General features: G+C 38.8%; 1 protein-coding gene across 1 annotated transcript; it reads left to right on the top strand.

Moving 5' to 3' along the window:
- Positions 1 to 16,180: 16,180 nt before the first annotated feature.
- On the top strand, positions 16,181 to 17,487 carry LOC130708126 (ras guanyl-releasing protein 3-like). The gene has a single exon (XM_057545651.1). It carries the CDS (start codon positions 16,348 to 16,350, stop codon positions 17,485 to 17,487), a length of 1,140 nt encoding a protein of 379 aa, XP_057401634.1. The 5' UTR covers positions 16,181 to 16,347.
- The last annotated feature ends 390 nt before the right edge of the window (positions 17,488 to 17,877 follow it).

The raw sequence follows: 17,877 nt of genomic DNA, 5'->3' as shown, positions 1-17,877 counted from the left end.
ACACAGTAGATATTAAATAATAAATAATAATGTTTGCTGAATGAATACATGAACTAATCAATAAGCAAATCAGTGAATCATGGCTCCTTTGACACAAAGCCAAGAGGTAAGAGAGAGGTAGGTTGAAACCACTGATGGGGACCCCCTTAATCCCTGGCAGTGCTGGGAGAGAGTCAGGACTGGGAGAGGGCTAAGTGGAAAAGAATCCTGCTGCCCAGGCCTCATGGGTCCCGAGATGGGGTGTGGACAAGGTACAAGCAATCAGCCTCCCTCCTACTGAATAGCCCTGCTGGGGACTGGCTAGAGTTAGGACAGGGCAGGGTAAAGGTGGGTCCCCTTCTTTGGGAGAAGAGGTAGGTATTTAAGAGACTGAACAGCCAAGCCAGGGAGAGGAACAATCTTGAGGCAATGGAAATCCCTCCTGGATAGGCATGCAAAAGCCCCAGGCACTACCTAGACCCAACCACGGAGGTGCTCAGACCATGTGGTTTAGGTTGCCTCCTAAACCTGCTGAGTTCAACTAAGAGGTGCCAGAGAGATGCAAACAAATGGTGCAGACCCCACTGGCCTGGACAAATGGACCACCATGGATGCCCTGAAGAACTGCGTGGGCTCTGGTACCCCAAACAACGAGCCATTGCTGGCCCAGCATCGTGGAGGATACTGCTCTTTAGATTAGATGTAGAAGAATTGGTGTCACTAGGGGGATGGGGAGCAGAGAACACTCTGCCTCAAAAAACAGTACCTATGTGGAGACTTCCCTGGCGGTCCAGTGGTTAGGACTCTGCGCTTCCACTGCAGGGGGCGAGGGTTCAATCCCTGGTCGGGGAACTAAGATCCCATAGGCCACACGGCACGGCCAAAAACAAACAACTAGCAGCAGAAAAGCCCCACAGGATCCTGTTGGTCCAACGACTGCACTCCCGGAGGCAGACAAGCGCAGCTGATAGGGTTTCTCCTTCTCAACTCCCCAGTAAGCACACATGGTCTGTTTCTGTGGGCACAGCTTGGATGGACCATCTATTGCATTTTTAATGTTTTTTCTTTTTTATTTTTTTAAATTGAAGTAGAGTTGATTTAAAATGCTGTGCCAATCTCTGCTATACAGCAAACTGACTCAGTTATACACGTAGAGACATTCTTTTTTTCATATTCCTTTCCATTATGGTTTACCACAGGATACTGAATATAGTTCCCTGTGCTGTACAGTAGGACCTTGTTGTTTATCCATTCTATATATAATAGTTTGCATCTGCTAATCCAAACTCCCAATCCATCCCTCGCTCAACCCCCTCCACCTTGGCAACCACAAGTCTGCTCTCTATGTCTGTGATTCTGTTTCTGTTTCATAGATAAGTGCATTACTGCTGCATTTTAGATTTCACATATAAGTGATATCATATGTTCTTTGTCCTTCTCTTTCTGACTTCACTTAGTATGATAATCTCTAGTTGCATCCATGTTACTGCAAGTGACATTATTTCATTCTTTTTTTTTTAACCACTATCATTTACTATTATTTCTTTTTTTTAACATCTTTATTGGAGTATAATTGCTTTACAATGGTGTGTTAGTTTCTGCTGTATAACAAAGTGAATCAGCTACACGTATACATATATCCCCATATCTCCTCCCTCTTGCGTCTCCCTCCCACCCTCCCTATCCCACCCCTCTAGGTGGTCACAAAACACGGAGCTGATCTCCCTGTGCTATGCAGCTGCTTCCCACTAGCTATCTGTTTTACATTTGGTAGTGTATATATGTCGATGCCACTCTCTCACTTCGTCCCAGCTTATGCTTCCCCCTCCCCGTGTCCTCAAGTCCATTCTCTACATCTGTGTCTTTATTCCTGTCCTGCCCCTAGGTTCATCAGAACTTTTTTTTTTAAGATTCCAAATATACGTGTTATCATACAGTATTTGTTTTTCTCTTTCTGACTTACTTCACTCTGTATGACAGACTCTAGGTCCATCCACCTCACTACAAATGACTCAATTTCGTTTCTTTTTATGGCTGAGTAATATTCCATTGTATATATGTGCCACATCTTCTTTATCCATTCGTCTGTCGATGGACACGTACGTTGCTTCCATGTCCTGGCTATTGTAAATAGTGTTGCAATGAACATTGTGGTACATATCTCTTTTTGAATTATGGTTTTCTCAGGGTATATGCCCAGTAGTGGGATTGCTGGGTCATAGGGTAATTCTATTTTTAGTTTTTTAAGGAACCTCCATACTGTTCTCCATAGTGGCTGTATCAACTTACCTTCCCACCAACAGTGCAAGCGGGTTCCCTTTTCTCCGCACCCTCTCCAGCATTTATTGTTTGTACATTTTTTGATGATGGCCATTCTGACCAGTGTGAGGTGATACCTCATTGTAGTTTTGATTTGCATTTCTCTAATGATTATGATGTTGAGCATCCTTTCATATGTTTGTTGGAAAACTGTATATCTTTTTTGGAGAAATGTCTGCTTAGGTCTTCTGCCCATTTTTGGATTGGGTTGGGGTTTTTTTTGATATTAAGCTGCATGTGTTGCTTGTAAATTTTGGAGATTAATCCTTTGTCAGTTGCTTCATTTGCAAATATTTTCTCCCATTCTAAGGGTTGTCTGTCTGGTTTATGGTTTCCTTTGCTGTGCAAAAGCTTTTAAGTTTCATTAGGTCCCATTTTTTTATTTTTGTTTTTTTTTAAAGGTTTTTTTTCTATTTTTTATATATGTAGTATTGTTTGTATACAGTGTTTCTTTTTTTTTTTTTAAACGGAATTAAGGTTGCTACCAGATGATTTTTTTTTAATTTATTTATTTATTTTTGGCTGTGTTGGGTCTTCATTTCTGTGTGAGGGCTTTCTCTAGTTGTGGCAAGCGGGGGCCACTCTTCATCGCGGTGCGCGGGCCTCTCACTATCGCGGCCTCTCTTGTTGCGGAACACAGGCTCCAGATGCACGGGCTCAGTAGTTGTGGCTCACGGGCCTAGTTGCTCCGCGGCATGTGGGATCTTCCCAGACCAGGGCTTGAACCCATGTCCCCTGCATTAGCAGGCAGATTCTCAACCGCTGCACCACCAGGGAAGCCCCTTATTTTTGTTTTTATTTCCATTTCTCTAGGAGGTGGGTCATAAAGGATCTTGCTGTGATTTGTGTCAAACAGTGTGCTTTCTATGTTTTTCTCTAAGAATTTTATAACGTCTGGCTTTACATTTAGGTCTTTAATCCATTTTGAGTTTATTTTTGTGTATGGTGTTAGGAAGTATTCTGATTTCACTCTTTTACATATAGCTGTCCAGTTTTCCCAGCACCACTTATTCAAGAGGCTGTCTTTTCTCCATTGTATAGTCTGCCTTCCTTTATCAAAGATAAGGTGACCGTATGTGTAGGTTTATCTCTGGGCTTTCTAACCTGTTCCATTGAGCTATGTTTCTGTTTTTGTGCCAGTACCATAGTGTCTTGATTACTATAGCTTTGTACTATACTCTAAAGTCTGGGAGCCTGATTCCTCCAGCTCTGTTTTTCTTTCTCAAGATTGCTTTGGCTATTCGGAGTCTTTTGTGTTTCCATACAAATTGTGAAATTTTTTGTTCTAGTTCTGTGAAAAATGTCATTGGTAGTTTGATAGGGATTGCATTGAATCATTGTAGATTGCTTTGGGGAGTATAGTCCTTTTCACAATGTTGATTCTTCCAACCCAAGAACATGGTATATCTCTCCATCTGTTGGTATCATCTTTAATTTCTTTCATCAGTGTCTTATAGTTTTCTGCATACAGGTCTTTTGTCTCCTTAGGTAGGTTTATTCCTAGGTATTTTATTTTTTTGTTGCAATGGTAAATGGAAGTGTTTCTTTAATTTCTTTTTCAGGTTTTTCATCATTAGTATATAGGAATGCAAGAGATTTCTGTGCATTAATTTTGTATCCTGCTACTTTACCAAATTCATTGATTAGCTCTAGTAGATTTCTGGTACCATCTTTAGGATTTTCTATGTATAGTATCATGTCATCTGCAAACAGTGACAGTTTTACTTCTTTTCCGATTTGGATTCCTTTTATTTCTTTTTCTTCTCTGATTGCTGTAGCTAAAATTTCCAAAACTATGTTGAATAATAGGGTGAGAGTGGGCATCCTTGTCTTGTTCTTGATTTTGGAGGAAATGGTTTCAATTTTTCACCATTGAGAATGATGTTGGCTGTGGGTTTGTCATATATGGCCTTTATTATGTTGAGGTAAGTTCCCTCTATGCCTACTTTCTGGGAGTTTTTATCATAAATGGGTGTTGATTTTTGTTGAAAGCTTTCTCTGCATCTATTGAGATGATCATATTTTTATCCTTCAGTTTGTTAATATGGTGTATCACATTGATTGATTTGCGTATATTGAAGAATCCTTGCATTCCTGGGATAAACCCCACTTGATCATGGTGTATGATCCTTTTAATGTGCCGTTGGAGTCTGCTTGCTAGTATTTTGTTGAGGATTTTTGCATCTATGCTCATCAGTGATATTGGCCTGTAGTTTTCTTTTTTGTGACATCTTTGTCTGGTTTTGGTATCAGGGTGATGGTGGCCTCATAGAATGAGTTTGGGAGTGGTCCTCCCTCTGCTATATTTTGGAAGAGTTTGAGAAGGATAGGTGTTAGCTCTTTTCTAAATGTGTGATAGAATTAGCCTGTGAAGCCATCTGGTCCTGGGCTTTTGTTTGTTGGAAGATTTTTAATCACAGTCTCAATTTCAGTGCTTATGATTGGTCTGTTCATATTTTCTATTTCTTCATGGTTCAACCTCAGAAGGTTGTGCTTTTCTAAGAATTTGTCCATTTCTTCCAGGTTGTCCATTTTATTGGCATATAGTTGCTTGTAGTAATCTCTCATGATCCTTTGTATTTCTGCAGTGTCAGTTGTTACTTCTCCTTTTTCATTTCTAATACTGTGCATTTGAGTCTTCTCCCTTTTTTTCTTGATGAGTCTGGCTAGTGGCTTATCAATTTTGTTTATCTTCTCAAAGAACCAGTTTTTAGTTTTATTGACCTTTGCTATAGTTTCCTTCATTTCTTTTCATTTATTTCTTATCTGATCTTTCTGATTTCTTTCCTTCTGCTAACTTTGTGGGTTTTTTTGTTCTTCTTTCTCTAATTGCTTTAGGTGTAAGGTTAGGTTGTTTATTTGAGATTTTTCTTGTTTCTTGAGGTAGGATTGTATTGCTGTAAACTTCCCTCAGAACTGCTTTGGCTGTGTCCCATAGGTTTTGGGTCATTGTGTTTTCATTGTCATTTGTTTCTAGGTATTTTTTGATTTCCTCTTTGATTTCTTCAGTGATCTCTTGGTTATTTAGTAGCATATTGTTTAGCCTCCATGTGTTTGTATTTTTTATAGTTTTTTATTTTCCTGTAATTGATATCTAGTCTCATAGCATTGTGCTCAGAAAAGATACGTGATATGATTTCAATTTTCTTAAATTTACCAAGGCTTGATTTGTGACCCAAGATATGATCTATCTTGGAGAATGTTCCATGAGCACTTGAGAAGAAAGTGTATTCTGTTGTTTTTGGATGGAAGTAACTACCGCAGAGCAGAATAAAGAAAAAAGAATGAAAAGAATTGAGGACAGTCTCAGAGACCTGTGGGACAACATTAAACGCACCAACATTCAAACTGTAGGGGTCCCAGAAGAAGAAGAGAAAAAGAAGGGGTCTGAGAAAATATTTGAAGAGATTATAGTTGAAAACTTCCCTAATATGGGAAAGGAAATAATGAAGTCCAGGAAGCACAGAGAGTCCCACACAGGATAAATCCAAGGAGAAACATACCAAGACACGTATTATTCAAACTATCAAAAATTAAATGCAAAGAAAAAATATTAAAAGCACCAAGGGAAAAGCAACAAATAACATACAAGGGAATCCCCATAAGATTAAGAGCTGATCTTTCAGCAGAAACTCTGCAAGCCAGAAGGGAGTGGTCGGACATATTTAAAGTGGTGAAAGGGAAAAACCTACAACCAAGATTACTCTACCCAGCAAGGATCTCATTCAGATTCGATGGAGAAATTAAAGCATTTACAGACAAACAAAAGCTAAGAGAATGCATTCTTTTTATGGCTGAGTAGTATTCCATTGTATATATGTACGACATCTTCTTTATCCATTCATCTGTCGATGGGCATTTAGATTGTTTTGCATTTTTAAAACCGATCCATTATGCTTGTATTTTGCTGAAATTTCTCCAAGATTATGGCAAACGGTTGAATAACAAGCCCAGAGTTTTTAAAATTTTATTTTATTGAAGTATAATTGATTTACAATTTTGTGTTAATTTCTGCTGTACAGCAAAGTGACTCAGTTATACACGTATATACATTCTTTTTCAGATTCTTTTCCATTATGGTTTGTCACAACATACTGAATATAGTTCCCTGTGCTCTACAGTAGGATCTGGCTGTTTATACATTCTATATGTAGTAGTTTGCATCTACTAATCCCAAGGCCCAGCTTTTAATACTAGGTTTCCCTTTGCTTCATGGGAATTATGGAGCACCACTGGCATGGGCTGTGTGAGAATCCGGAAGCCTCCCCAAAAGGAGCTCATGTCTGCTAACCTCTGCACGGCTCTTCATGTTCAGAAGTACATTCTCCCCATCAATCTGCAAAGAAATGGTCCTTTGCCCTTTTCCTTTTACTGTGCCCGAGCTGGGTTTTCTCTCTCCTGTGCCTTTCTTTCTTTTGATGTTTTTGTTAATTGAAGTATCCCTTAAATATAGCAAAGTGCACCCAGCTTCACAGTTGGGCTTGATGAACTTTCAATATGTATCACCATCCCTAGATCCAGGTACAGAATATTTCTGTCACTGGAAAAGCCTCCTCTGTGTCCCTGCCCTGTCAATATCCCCTCCCTCAAAGCCAACCATTACTTTAACTTCTTGCAGCACAGATGACTTGGGGTCCGAACACGTTCCCTTACATTTTTTTAGGATCAGAGTGCCTGCGCTTCAGGGCACTCCAATCTGTCCCTCTTGACTTCCTGTCATAAAAAGTGAAAAAAGCAGGTACTATGGTGATAAAAGAGAGGTGGGACAGAAGGGGTGCTCCAGGTTCTGGCTACTCTAGTCATTTAGATCCTGGTTCTCAACCTGGGGCTGTTCTGCCCCTAGAGGAGTTTGACAATGTCTGGAGACATTTTTGTGTCATCGAAACCAGAGGTGAGAGTAGGGAGTGCTACTGGCATCTAGAAGATAGAGACCAGGATGCTGATAAACATCCCACAACACACAGAACAGCCACCCACAACAAAGAATTACCTGGTCTAGGGACCGGATGTGACTGTCTTCCTTTTAGTTTCCTCCTCTGTTGCCAGTTTGGGCCTTCTCTGTGCATCTCTTCAGGGTACCATACCGGAAGCTGGGAGAAGGGTGTCAGACACAGCCAGCCTGCTACCCTAATCCTAGCTGTAACCCTATCCCTAACCCTAACATCAATAGTGCCAAGATTGAAAACTCCTATCTCAGAGAATGGCCCCCTTTAAATAGGGGTTGACTTAAGATCTCTTTCTATTATCTTTGGGCCTCTTTGTACAGTTCAGATGCAAAAAGTGCACAGGTGGTGTGTAGTCCAAAAATAGATTCTTAATTTGTCTCCATCAGTGGTAACTAGTAGACATTTCATGTAAAAGTTGACTGGCTGTCTTCCTTTTAGTTTCTTCCTCTGTTGCCAGCTTGGGTCTTCTCTGTGCATCTTTTCAGGGTACCACACCAGAAACGGGAGAAGGATGTCAGACACAGCCAGCCTGCTATCACAGTAATCCATAGGTCCCTTTTATATTTACATGTATAACTTTCATATTAAAATGCAATGAACATCAACATTATTATTTTAAATGAAAAGCTTTCGTGACTATGAAATAGGGAGCAATTTCACCTAATGGGAATTCCAGGAGAGCAGATGAAATTGAACAAACTGTTTTCTTGACTGTCGACCTTAGCTTTTTCTAAGGAAAGGCTGTTAGCAATGTTCTCTTTTAACAGTATGTTATTGATCAGGCTCCCAGGGAAATTTGCCAGCTCTGCAATGTAGGTCAGAATCACAATTTGTAAGTGACCACTGATGCTTTTTCCCTAGGAAATAACAGATGCTCCAATCAAGGGCAACGCATTCTAATTTCCCCTCCTGGATCTTAAGAGCGTCTCTTGAGCCTCATTTTCATTAAGATATAAATTGTACTACAAGTGTGTGAGAAACACGATTAGAAGGAAAAGGCTCACAGAGCCAATGACAGTTTTGTTTTATTTCTGTTTAGTTTAATCAGACAACAAAAATTGTACAGGAAAATACCCGTATTCTCTCTCTACCTCTACCCCGAATAACAAAATTCTTTATAAAATACATCTTATTTATCAGGCATTATTGAGAAATTAGGTATTTCACGTCAGTAAACTTTCCTGGTAAATGAAACTTAGCTTTTAAGCAGGAAAACTCATTTTTTTAAAGCATGAAATCTTATCTAGTCCCTGTCAATAAAAATTGTACTCATGCTTTAGAACACCATCTCTTCCTTCATGAGAAATTTCTCTTATTGACCTAATCAAAAAGAATCTTTTCTACTTAGCATTGCTCCTGGGTTTTAATTGTGTTTCCATATGTTACACCTATATTGAGGGTCACTCCAAGAACCTGTAAATAAAATAAATGAGTTTGCTCTCTTGGATAAATAAGCTATCAAACCAACACATGATGGACAAAAAGGGAGATCGAGAAAGACACTTTAAAGAGGATTAAATGAGTTAATGTATTTAAAGCACTTGGAACTGTGCCTGGCATGTCATAAGCCCTAAATAAACATCACTGACTATAATTATTGATTTTATTATAAGAGTTAAATAACATGGATTGCTCCCAGAGAACAATACTTGATTGTAGTGGAATATAATGTACCCATCAGATGGAGGACTGCCCTTCCTTGAGAGACCAGAAAAAAAGAGAACGCTAGAGGAAAATACTGGCTGGACCCAGCCCAGCAGTGTCTGAGAGAGGATGCCTTTGCCAAGGAGACACCTGTTGACCAGGGGCAGGTACATCTCATATTATGGAGGTGGTGATACGAGTAAATATCTCCACTCTTTCTCTGCTTTCTCGTTTCATGTTCATTGATCAAGAATATAAATCAGTTTTCCCAGTTGAGAGGCTTAACAGAGACTACATGCCCAGTGGACTGCCATCTAGATATATTTTCTTAAAACCTGGACGAGCTGGCATTTAAATGATAATTTAGCTTTCTGTATGGGGTATCCACGGTCAGAAGGTAACGGTTGGAGGGCAGGTCTGGACTCTTTGGAACGTCTGTTTTTCCTGTGCATTAATAAACTGGGTTTGTACTTCAGGCTCCATAAGTTTGGTTATTGTGAATCTATTCCTGGAAATTGAATCCACTCAGTAAGTAAGCAACAAGTTGGGTTTCTGCGTCAGCGTTTTGGCTGGGAAGAATTCACTAAGGCATCCCAGAGATAGCATAACCTCTCTTCACATTGCCAAGAACCACAAGCCATTACTTCTACAAATTCAGCTATCTTTAAGGCATTATTTGTGTTGCCTTATATTACCACTATTTATATACTTAATCACATTCAATTATAAATTCCATGAGCACGATAATCATTCATTTTTACCGTCTCCCATGGTATTTAATATATGAAGTGTTGATGGGAAGATAGAAATGAATATTTTTTATATATTCTTAGAAGGCATGCCAATTAGAAAAAAATTTGTAGGGAAGAATTAGGCGGTACTAATCAAAATTTCATATGTGCATACTCTTTGACCAGTTGTAACTCTCAAAGTCTACTTTAGAGAAAAACTTGCAAGGGTGCATAAAGAGAGGTGTATAGGCTATGATTTAGCACTGTTTATAATCATAAAAAAATTGAAACAGTCTACATGTTCATTAATAGAATGAATAAATAATCCATTGCATATCTGTCCTATTGAATACTAATCAGAAAATTAAAAGAATGAGGGAATTCTAATGTTCTATCATGAAAAAAGTTCTAACGCATATTGTTGGGAGGGGAAAATAACAACACACACACACACACAAATAAGGATTACATAGTACATAGACAAAAAAATCATGACATGATACCATATGTCTTCTCTGAGTACATTTACATATATATAGATGTGTAGGAAAATTTGTAGGGGTACACACCATATTGATAAGTGTGAACAGCCCTATGGAAAGGAAAAGATGTATCTGAGTTTGGGATTATAAACTTATTTGTAATGTTTTAATTTTTTAACAATAAGAATGTATTCATATTTTAACTATGTGAATATAATTTTTTTTAAAAAAATTATTAATATTAAACAGCACAAGAGCAAATAGATGGAGAAACTTCATAGATAAACCTAGGTGAAAAAAATCTACAAAGATGACAATACCTCCAAAATTAATTTGTAAAGTTAAAGTACTCAAAATAAAAATCCTAGCTATTTTTGGAAATTTATAAAAGAATTCTATGAGGAAGCAAACTTATTTTGAAATAAATGAATGACATTCATAGCATATATCACGGAATTTTATTTGTGTACAAGAGTTTTTAAATAAATTTTACTTTAAGGATTCTGCTGAAGTTCAAATCAATGTTACAATTAAAATCAAAAGGCGATGAAGATTAATGTTTTTCTGAGTTGACTACCTACTTGTCTTTTACTTTTTTATTGCGGTTTATTTAACATGCACACACGCAGGTGTATAGATCATAGGTATGCAGCTCAAAGATATATCTCAAAGTGAAGAAACCCAGGTCCAGAAACAGAAGGTCAACAGCACCCAGAAACTCCCCTCCTGCCATTTCCATCATTAGCCCCTCTACTCCCCAAGATCAACCACCATCCTGACTTCTGATACCACAAGCTTAATTTTGTCTTTTCTGAACATTACAAAAATAGATACCATACAGTATGCTTTACTTTATGCTTTGCTTTCTTTATTGAACATTATGCTTTGAGATTCAAGCCTATTGTTACCTGAACCCCACAGCTCATTTTCAATGCTGTACAATGTCCCATTGTGGGATAATGGACCACCTCTTGGTCATCCCTTTCACTGTTAATGGACCTGCCTTGCTTCCAGGTCTACTTTTTCAAACAAGACAGAGCAACAGACACTCTCACACACTGGTGGTGAAAGTAAATTTAACCACTTTGGGTAATGGTTTGGCCTCATCTATCAAAGTTGAACGTACTATTCCTTATTATCCAGAAATTTTGCTCCAAGTACATACCCAAAAGAAATGCGTGCCCTTGTTTACCAAAATAAAGGTACAAGGAGTGTTCCTAGCAGCGTTTTTCTTATTTTATTTTTATTATAAACATGGCAATTACTACACTTGTCATGTGAGTTTGAGATAACTGGGATAAACATAATGGATATATTTATATTTAGAAACCCTGCTCGAGATGCTGTGAAACGGTGTTTTACACCCTATGTGACTTAGCTAAATAAAACCGATCTAGAAATGAACCTAAATATTAAACTTCAGCTTGCTGGAAATAATACCTTACGCAGGCGTGTCACCTGTCAACCTTGCCATTGTGCTACTTTGTTAAAAAGTGCTAGACACCTATCAGTTCACGGTCTGCATGGCTCTTGGAACTAAGATTTTATTTCATCATGAGCTTGGGTATTACAGTGAGTTTCCCATTTAATAAAATAATTAGCTTCACTAATGATTCAATTGTCATCTTAAATTACTGTTAACTGAACCTGAAATCTACTTCATTAACTTTAAAAATATAAGGCCATTGCTAAATTGAATTTAGAATGTCAGCAGCTAAAATAACAAAGAAAAAAGATATTCACTCTGTGGTTTTCAAACCTCCTGCTCCACAGATTATTTTAAAGGCAGAAATAACTCCGTATGGTCTAAAACAATAACTTAGAGAACATCTTCTTTTTAATGACAGTTTTAATCAAATCACAAACTGAGCACCATGAAAAAAAATCTATGAGCATAGAGAAATTATTTCTCAATATTTGAAACATTATGAAATGCAAAGACATCCCTTATTAAGTTAAAATGTCAAGTATATAACAAAAGCTAGTTTTACAAATTTACGTTTAATAGTAAAATAATCAAAATTATTTGGAGATGGCAATTTATCAAAATAAATTCACACTGTAGGCTATTCTGGTTTTATTTAAGACTTTGAAAATTAATTTAAATGGAGATTTTCCAAAAGAGCCAGCAATTCCGCTCCTCCAAAAAAAATTTCCACCCATGAGAAATGAAAACACATGTCCACACAAAGATGTGTATGGTAATGTCTTAAGCAGCTTTATTTATAATAAGCAAAAGTGGAAATAACCCATATATCTGTCAACTGATGAATAATAAACAAAATATAGTATACCCATATAATAGAATACTATTCAGGAGCAAAAAGCAATGAGGTACTGATACACACTAAAGCATGGATGGGCCTCCAAAACATTACGCTAAGTGAAAGAAACAAGACATGAAAGATCACATACCGTATGATTCCATTCATGCAAAATGCCCAGAAAAAGAGAATGTATAGACACAACTTGGATTCATGGCAGTCGAGGTGAGAAAGACAAGTGACTGCTAGTGGACACGAAGTTTGTGTGATAGAAAGTTCTATAATGAGAATGCAGTGATGGTTGCCCTGCCCGGTAAATATACTAAAAATCTCTGAATTATTCACTGAAACTGGGTTAAGTTTATGGTACATAAATTATGCCTCAATAAAGCTGTTTTTAAAAATAAGATTTTATTCTGGAAACGAGCCAGGGTGTTATGGATTGGTCGCAGTTTGACATCGGCACGTGTGAGGCCTTTCTGTCTGTCTTCTCAAAACTTCTCATGTTGCCACAGATGGCCAAAAGGTACATGAAAAGATGCTCAACATCACTAATTATCAGAGAAATGCAAATCAAAACTACAATGAGGTATCACCTCACACCAGTCAGAATGGCCATCATCAAAAAATCTACAGACAATAAATGGTGGAGAGAGTATGGAGAAAAGGGAACCCTCCTACACTGTTGGTGGGAATGTAAATTGATACAGCCACTATGGAGAACAGTATGGAGGTTCCTTTAAAAAATAAAAATAGAACCACCATATGACCCAGCAATTCCACTCCTGGGCATATATCTGGAGAAAACCATAATCTGAAAGGATGCATGCACCCCAGTGTTCATTGCAGCAGTATTTACAATAACCAGGACCTAAAGCAACCTAAATGCCTATCAACAGATGAATGGGTAAAGAAGATGCAGTATATATATACAATGGAATATCACTCAGCCATTAAAAAGAACAAAATAATGCCATTTGTAGCAACATGGATGGACCTAGAGATTATCATGCTAAGTGAAGTAAGTCAGACAGAGAAAGACAAATATATGATATCACTCATATGTGGAATCTAATTTTAAAAATGATACAAATGAACTTATTTACAAAACAAAACAGACTTACAGATATCAAAAATAAACTTATGGTTACCGAAGGGGAAAGGTGGGGGGAGGGATAAATCAGGAGCTTGGCATTAACATACACACACTACTATGTATAAAATAGATAACCAACAAGGACCTACTGTGTAGCACAGAGAAATCTACTCAATACTCTGTGATAATGGAATATTACTCATCCATAAAAAGGAACAAAACTGGGTCATTTGTAGAGATGTAGATGGACCTAGAGTCTGTCATGCAGAGTGAAGTAAGCCAGAAAGAGAAAAAATATATCATATATTAACACATATATGTGAAATCTAGAAAAATGGTACAGATGAACCTATTTGCAGGGCAGGAATAGAGACACAGATATACAGAATGGACTTGTGGACACAAGCGGGGAAGGGAGGGTGGGACGAACAGGGAGATTACGTTTGACATAAATACACTACCATGTGCAAAATAGCTAGTGGGAACCTGCTGTATAGCACAGGGAGCTCAGCTCGGTGCTCTGTGACGACCTAGATGGGTGGGATGGAAGGGAGGTCCAAGAGGGAGGGGATATAGGTATACATATAGCCGATTCACTTCATTGTACAGCAGAAACTAACACAACATTGTAAAGCAATTATACTCCAATAAACAATAGATAGATAAACACAATTTAAAAAATACTCTGTGATAACCTATATGAGAAAAGAATCTAAAAAGAATGTATATGTGTGTGTATATATATATATATATATATATATATAAAACTGAATCACTTTGCTGTACACCTGAAACTAAGACAACATTGTAAATCAACTATACTCTAATAAAATTTTTTTAAAAGTTCTAATGATGCATGGTCTGCATTTTCATAAAGGTCACTGTGCAAATGATCATAAAACATAATAAAAATGTAAAGCTATTCCATTAGCTGATAGAATAAGGAATCAAACAGATTCAAGGAGATATTTATAAACTAATATAACTTTTTAAAAAATACATCCAGGGGACACAGAATTAACAGAATTGTTCATGAGGATTTTTTTTTCATTACCTCCTTCTTCACCCTCAAGTTCCTTCTCCATTCAGGATCCAGAGCAAATTATTTTTAAACCTAAATCAAATCACATCATTGTCCTGTTAAAAGCCTTCAGCAATAAGAACAATCTCTACCTCACTCCTTACCCCAGTCTGTAAGGCTGCTATGTTGTCACCTTTGTCTACTCTCTGGACTCAGTTCATAACGTGCTGCTCACGCCTAAATAAACACCAGCCACACTGGACTTCTTTGCTGTCCTGAAAACTCCACGTTTGTTCCAGCCTCAGGGCCTTTGCACTGGCTATGCCTTGAAAGGCAGCAAAGCACAGAGGTTAAGTGTACAGACTGTGGCCCATATTGCCTGCTTTCTGTTTAAATACTGACAGTGTGACTTTGGGTGAGTTATTTAATTTCCTTGCACCTCATTTCCTCATCTGTAAAATGGGAATAATAACTGCACATACATCACAGGGTTTTTAGAGGATTCACTGAAATAATGTTTGAAAAATGTTTAGAAGAGCTTTTATATAAAATCTTTTTCCAAATTATATGCATGAAATGATCTTTCTTCCACAGATCTTTTCAGAGAAGGCTTCTTATTCAAAACTTGGTTCAGGGACTTCCCTGGTGGTCTAGTGCTTAAGTCGCCGAGCTTCCACTGTGTGAGTTCAATTCCTGCTCAGGGAACTAAGATCCCACATGTCGCACGGCAGAGCCAAAATAAAAAGGCAAACTCGGTTCAAATGTCATTAAGTAATTTCCAGCCCCATTTATTCAATACATATTTATGAAATGCTTGCTATGTGCCAGGCACTTTTTGGGTACCATGAAGAAAACAAAGATCCCTGCCTTTGTGTGTGGAGTTGACTTTCTCATGGGACAAGACAGATGATAAAGGATAACCACAGCAAATATAACATATGTCAGAAGCAATAGATTGTCAGAAGCTGTGGGAGAAAGAAAGCAGAGCACAGGGTACAAGAGACAGGCAGCTCAGGAGTTGGAGTGGGGAGGAGACTAGCAGCATCTTCTGGGTGGTCAGGGACACAGGAAGGTAGCATAGAAGCAAAGAGTTGACAGAGACGAAGGAAAGCAGAGGTTGTGTGTAGGAAGCGCACTCCACACCATGGGAACAGCCAGAGCAGAAGCCCCGAGGCTGCAGAGTGACTGGTGGGTCTGAGGACCGCAGGGCGCCGCAGGCTCTAGAGGAGGGGCAGCAAGGCGGTGGAACCATGACCAGAGAGGGATGTCAGCGTGGGCCATGTAAGGCATTGCCTTCTTCTCTCAGTGGTAGATGGATGCTGAAAGACCCCCACCATCCCTGACTCCTGACCCCTGAAAGGTGTAAGGTGTAAATGTGTGCTGGTTCAAGCCACTAGTTTAGAGTAATTTGTTACCCAGCCACAGAAAACGAAGGGTGAGCCATTAAAGTGTTTTGAGCAGAGGAGTTGGGTGATCTAACTTGTGTTTTAGAAAGACTACTCTGGTTGTTGCATGGAGAATAGACTAAAAGAGGCCGAATTAGAAAACCATGTGAAAATCCACCATGTGAGGACACAGCAAGAAGGCTGAAAGCCAGGAAGAGAGTCTCACCAGGTTCTCCAAAGTACTTATTATTCGAGTTGGGTAAACCAGTTCAGCAGACTGAGTCCCCAGTGCATTTTCCAATGATGATAACTGCCCTTAAAATTCTTTCAGACCTGGATATCTACCTGTGTGAGACCAAGTCTTGAGACTCTAGATCAGAGACCACCACTAGGCACAAGCATCACCTGCTTGCATGATTATGGAGATGGTCTACATGATGTTGAAAATGCCCCTAGTTTTTTGACAACGGCTAAATAACCATGGGGTCAAGTGGACTTGGGAAAGCGGCAACGTTAGATGAACTGCTGAGCACTTGCATTGAGATGTTTGATGACAATGGAGAGCTGAATAATAGTTATTTGCCAAGAATAGTTCTACTTATGCACCGATGGTATTTATCTTCCACTGAGTTGGCAGAAAAACTTCTCTGCATGTATCGAAATGCCAGTGGAGAAAGCTGTGATGAATTTCGATTAAAGATCTGTTACTTCATGAGGTACTGGATTCTGAAGTTTCCCGCAGAGTTTAATTTGGACCTTGGTTTGATCCGTATGACTGAGGAATTCCGGGAAGTAGTTAGTCAACTAGGATATGAGAAACACGTCAGCCTCATCGACATATCCAGCATTCCTTCCTATGACTGGATGAGAAGAGTCACACAGAGGAAAAAAGTATCCAAGAAGGGAAAAGCCTGTCTGCTCTTTGACCATCTGGAGCCCATTGAATTGGCTGAGCACCTCACTTTTCTGGAGCATAAATCTTTTAGAAGGATCTCATTCACTGATTACCAAAGTTATGTCATCCATGGCTGCCTGGAGAATAACCCAACCTTGGAGAGATCTATTGCTTTATTTAATGGAATCTCTAAGTGGGTCCAGTTGATGGTTCTTAGCAAACCAACCCCTCAGCAAAGGGCAGAAGTCATCACAAAGTTTATCAATGTTGCCAAGAAGCTCCTTCAGCTCAAAAATTTTAACACCCTGATGGCAGTGGTAGGAGGCCTTAGTCATAGTTCCATTTCCCGGCTCAAAGAGACCCATTCTCATCTTTCTTCAGAAGTTACAAAGAACTGGAATGAAATGACGGAGCTGGTCTCCTCCAACGGCAATTACTGTAATTGCCGCAAGGCCTTTGCCGACTGTGATGGCTTCAAAATCCCAATCCTTGGCGTCCACTTGAAAGACTTGATAGCAGTCCATGTCATTTTCCCAGACTGGATGGAGGAGAACAAAGTGAACATTGTGAAAATGCACCAGCTCTCCGTTACCTTGAGTGAACTGGTCTCCCTACAGAATGCCTCTCACCACTTGGAACCCAACCTGGATTTGATCAACTTGCTCACGCCCCCTGAACAGTACTGGGCACATGAAGGAAAGAGGACCACACCACCAAACTGTTGAGATTTGGATTGTTCCCCTTTTTAGGGAAGATCTGGAGAAGACATTATCCATTGTGATCCCAATTCATGTAACCAGGAGCTTTTAAACTGATGCTTCTTGTTTCCTGGTATACGAAATAGTCTGAATTTTTTCATAGTATTTTTAGATCTATCAGTTACATTTACCATTCTGAGTATATGCAAATTACTGGAAAGCCCCTGTATTTTTACAATCGAAGAAGAAGAAGAAAGAAGAAAGAAGAAGAGGAGGAGGAGAGGGAGGAGGAGGAGGAAGAGGAAGAATTGCAAAAGTGGTGAATGGAGATAGTTTGATGACCAAGTGTGTGTTATTTTACAATTCTCCAGTCAAGACAATGTCGGTCCTAAGGTGCAGACTAAATCCACAGCCATC

The sequence above is a fragment of the Balaenoptera acutorostrata genome, chromosome 4 (genome assembly GCF_949987535.1).
Source record: "Balaenoptera acutorostrata chromosome 4, mBalAcu1.1, whole genome shotgun sequence".
Taxonomy (NCBI): domain Eukaryota; kingdom Metazoa; phylum Chordata; class Mammalia; order Artiodactyla; family Balaenopteridae; genus Balaenoptera; species Balaenoptera acutorostrata.
Note: the sequence above shows the minus strand (reverse complement) of the source record. Positions and strands in the feature narration are given on the sequence as shown.

What these genes read in the sequence shown, in the direction of transcription:
- LOC130708126 (XM_057545651.1), top strand. Translation starts at nt 16,348, where the DNA reads ATGGGGTCAAGTGGACTTGGGAAAGCGGCAACGTTAGATGAACTGCTG.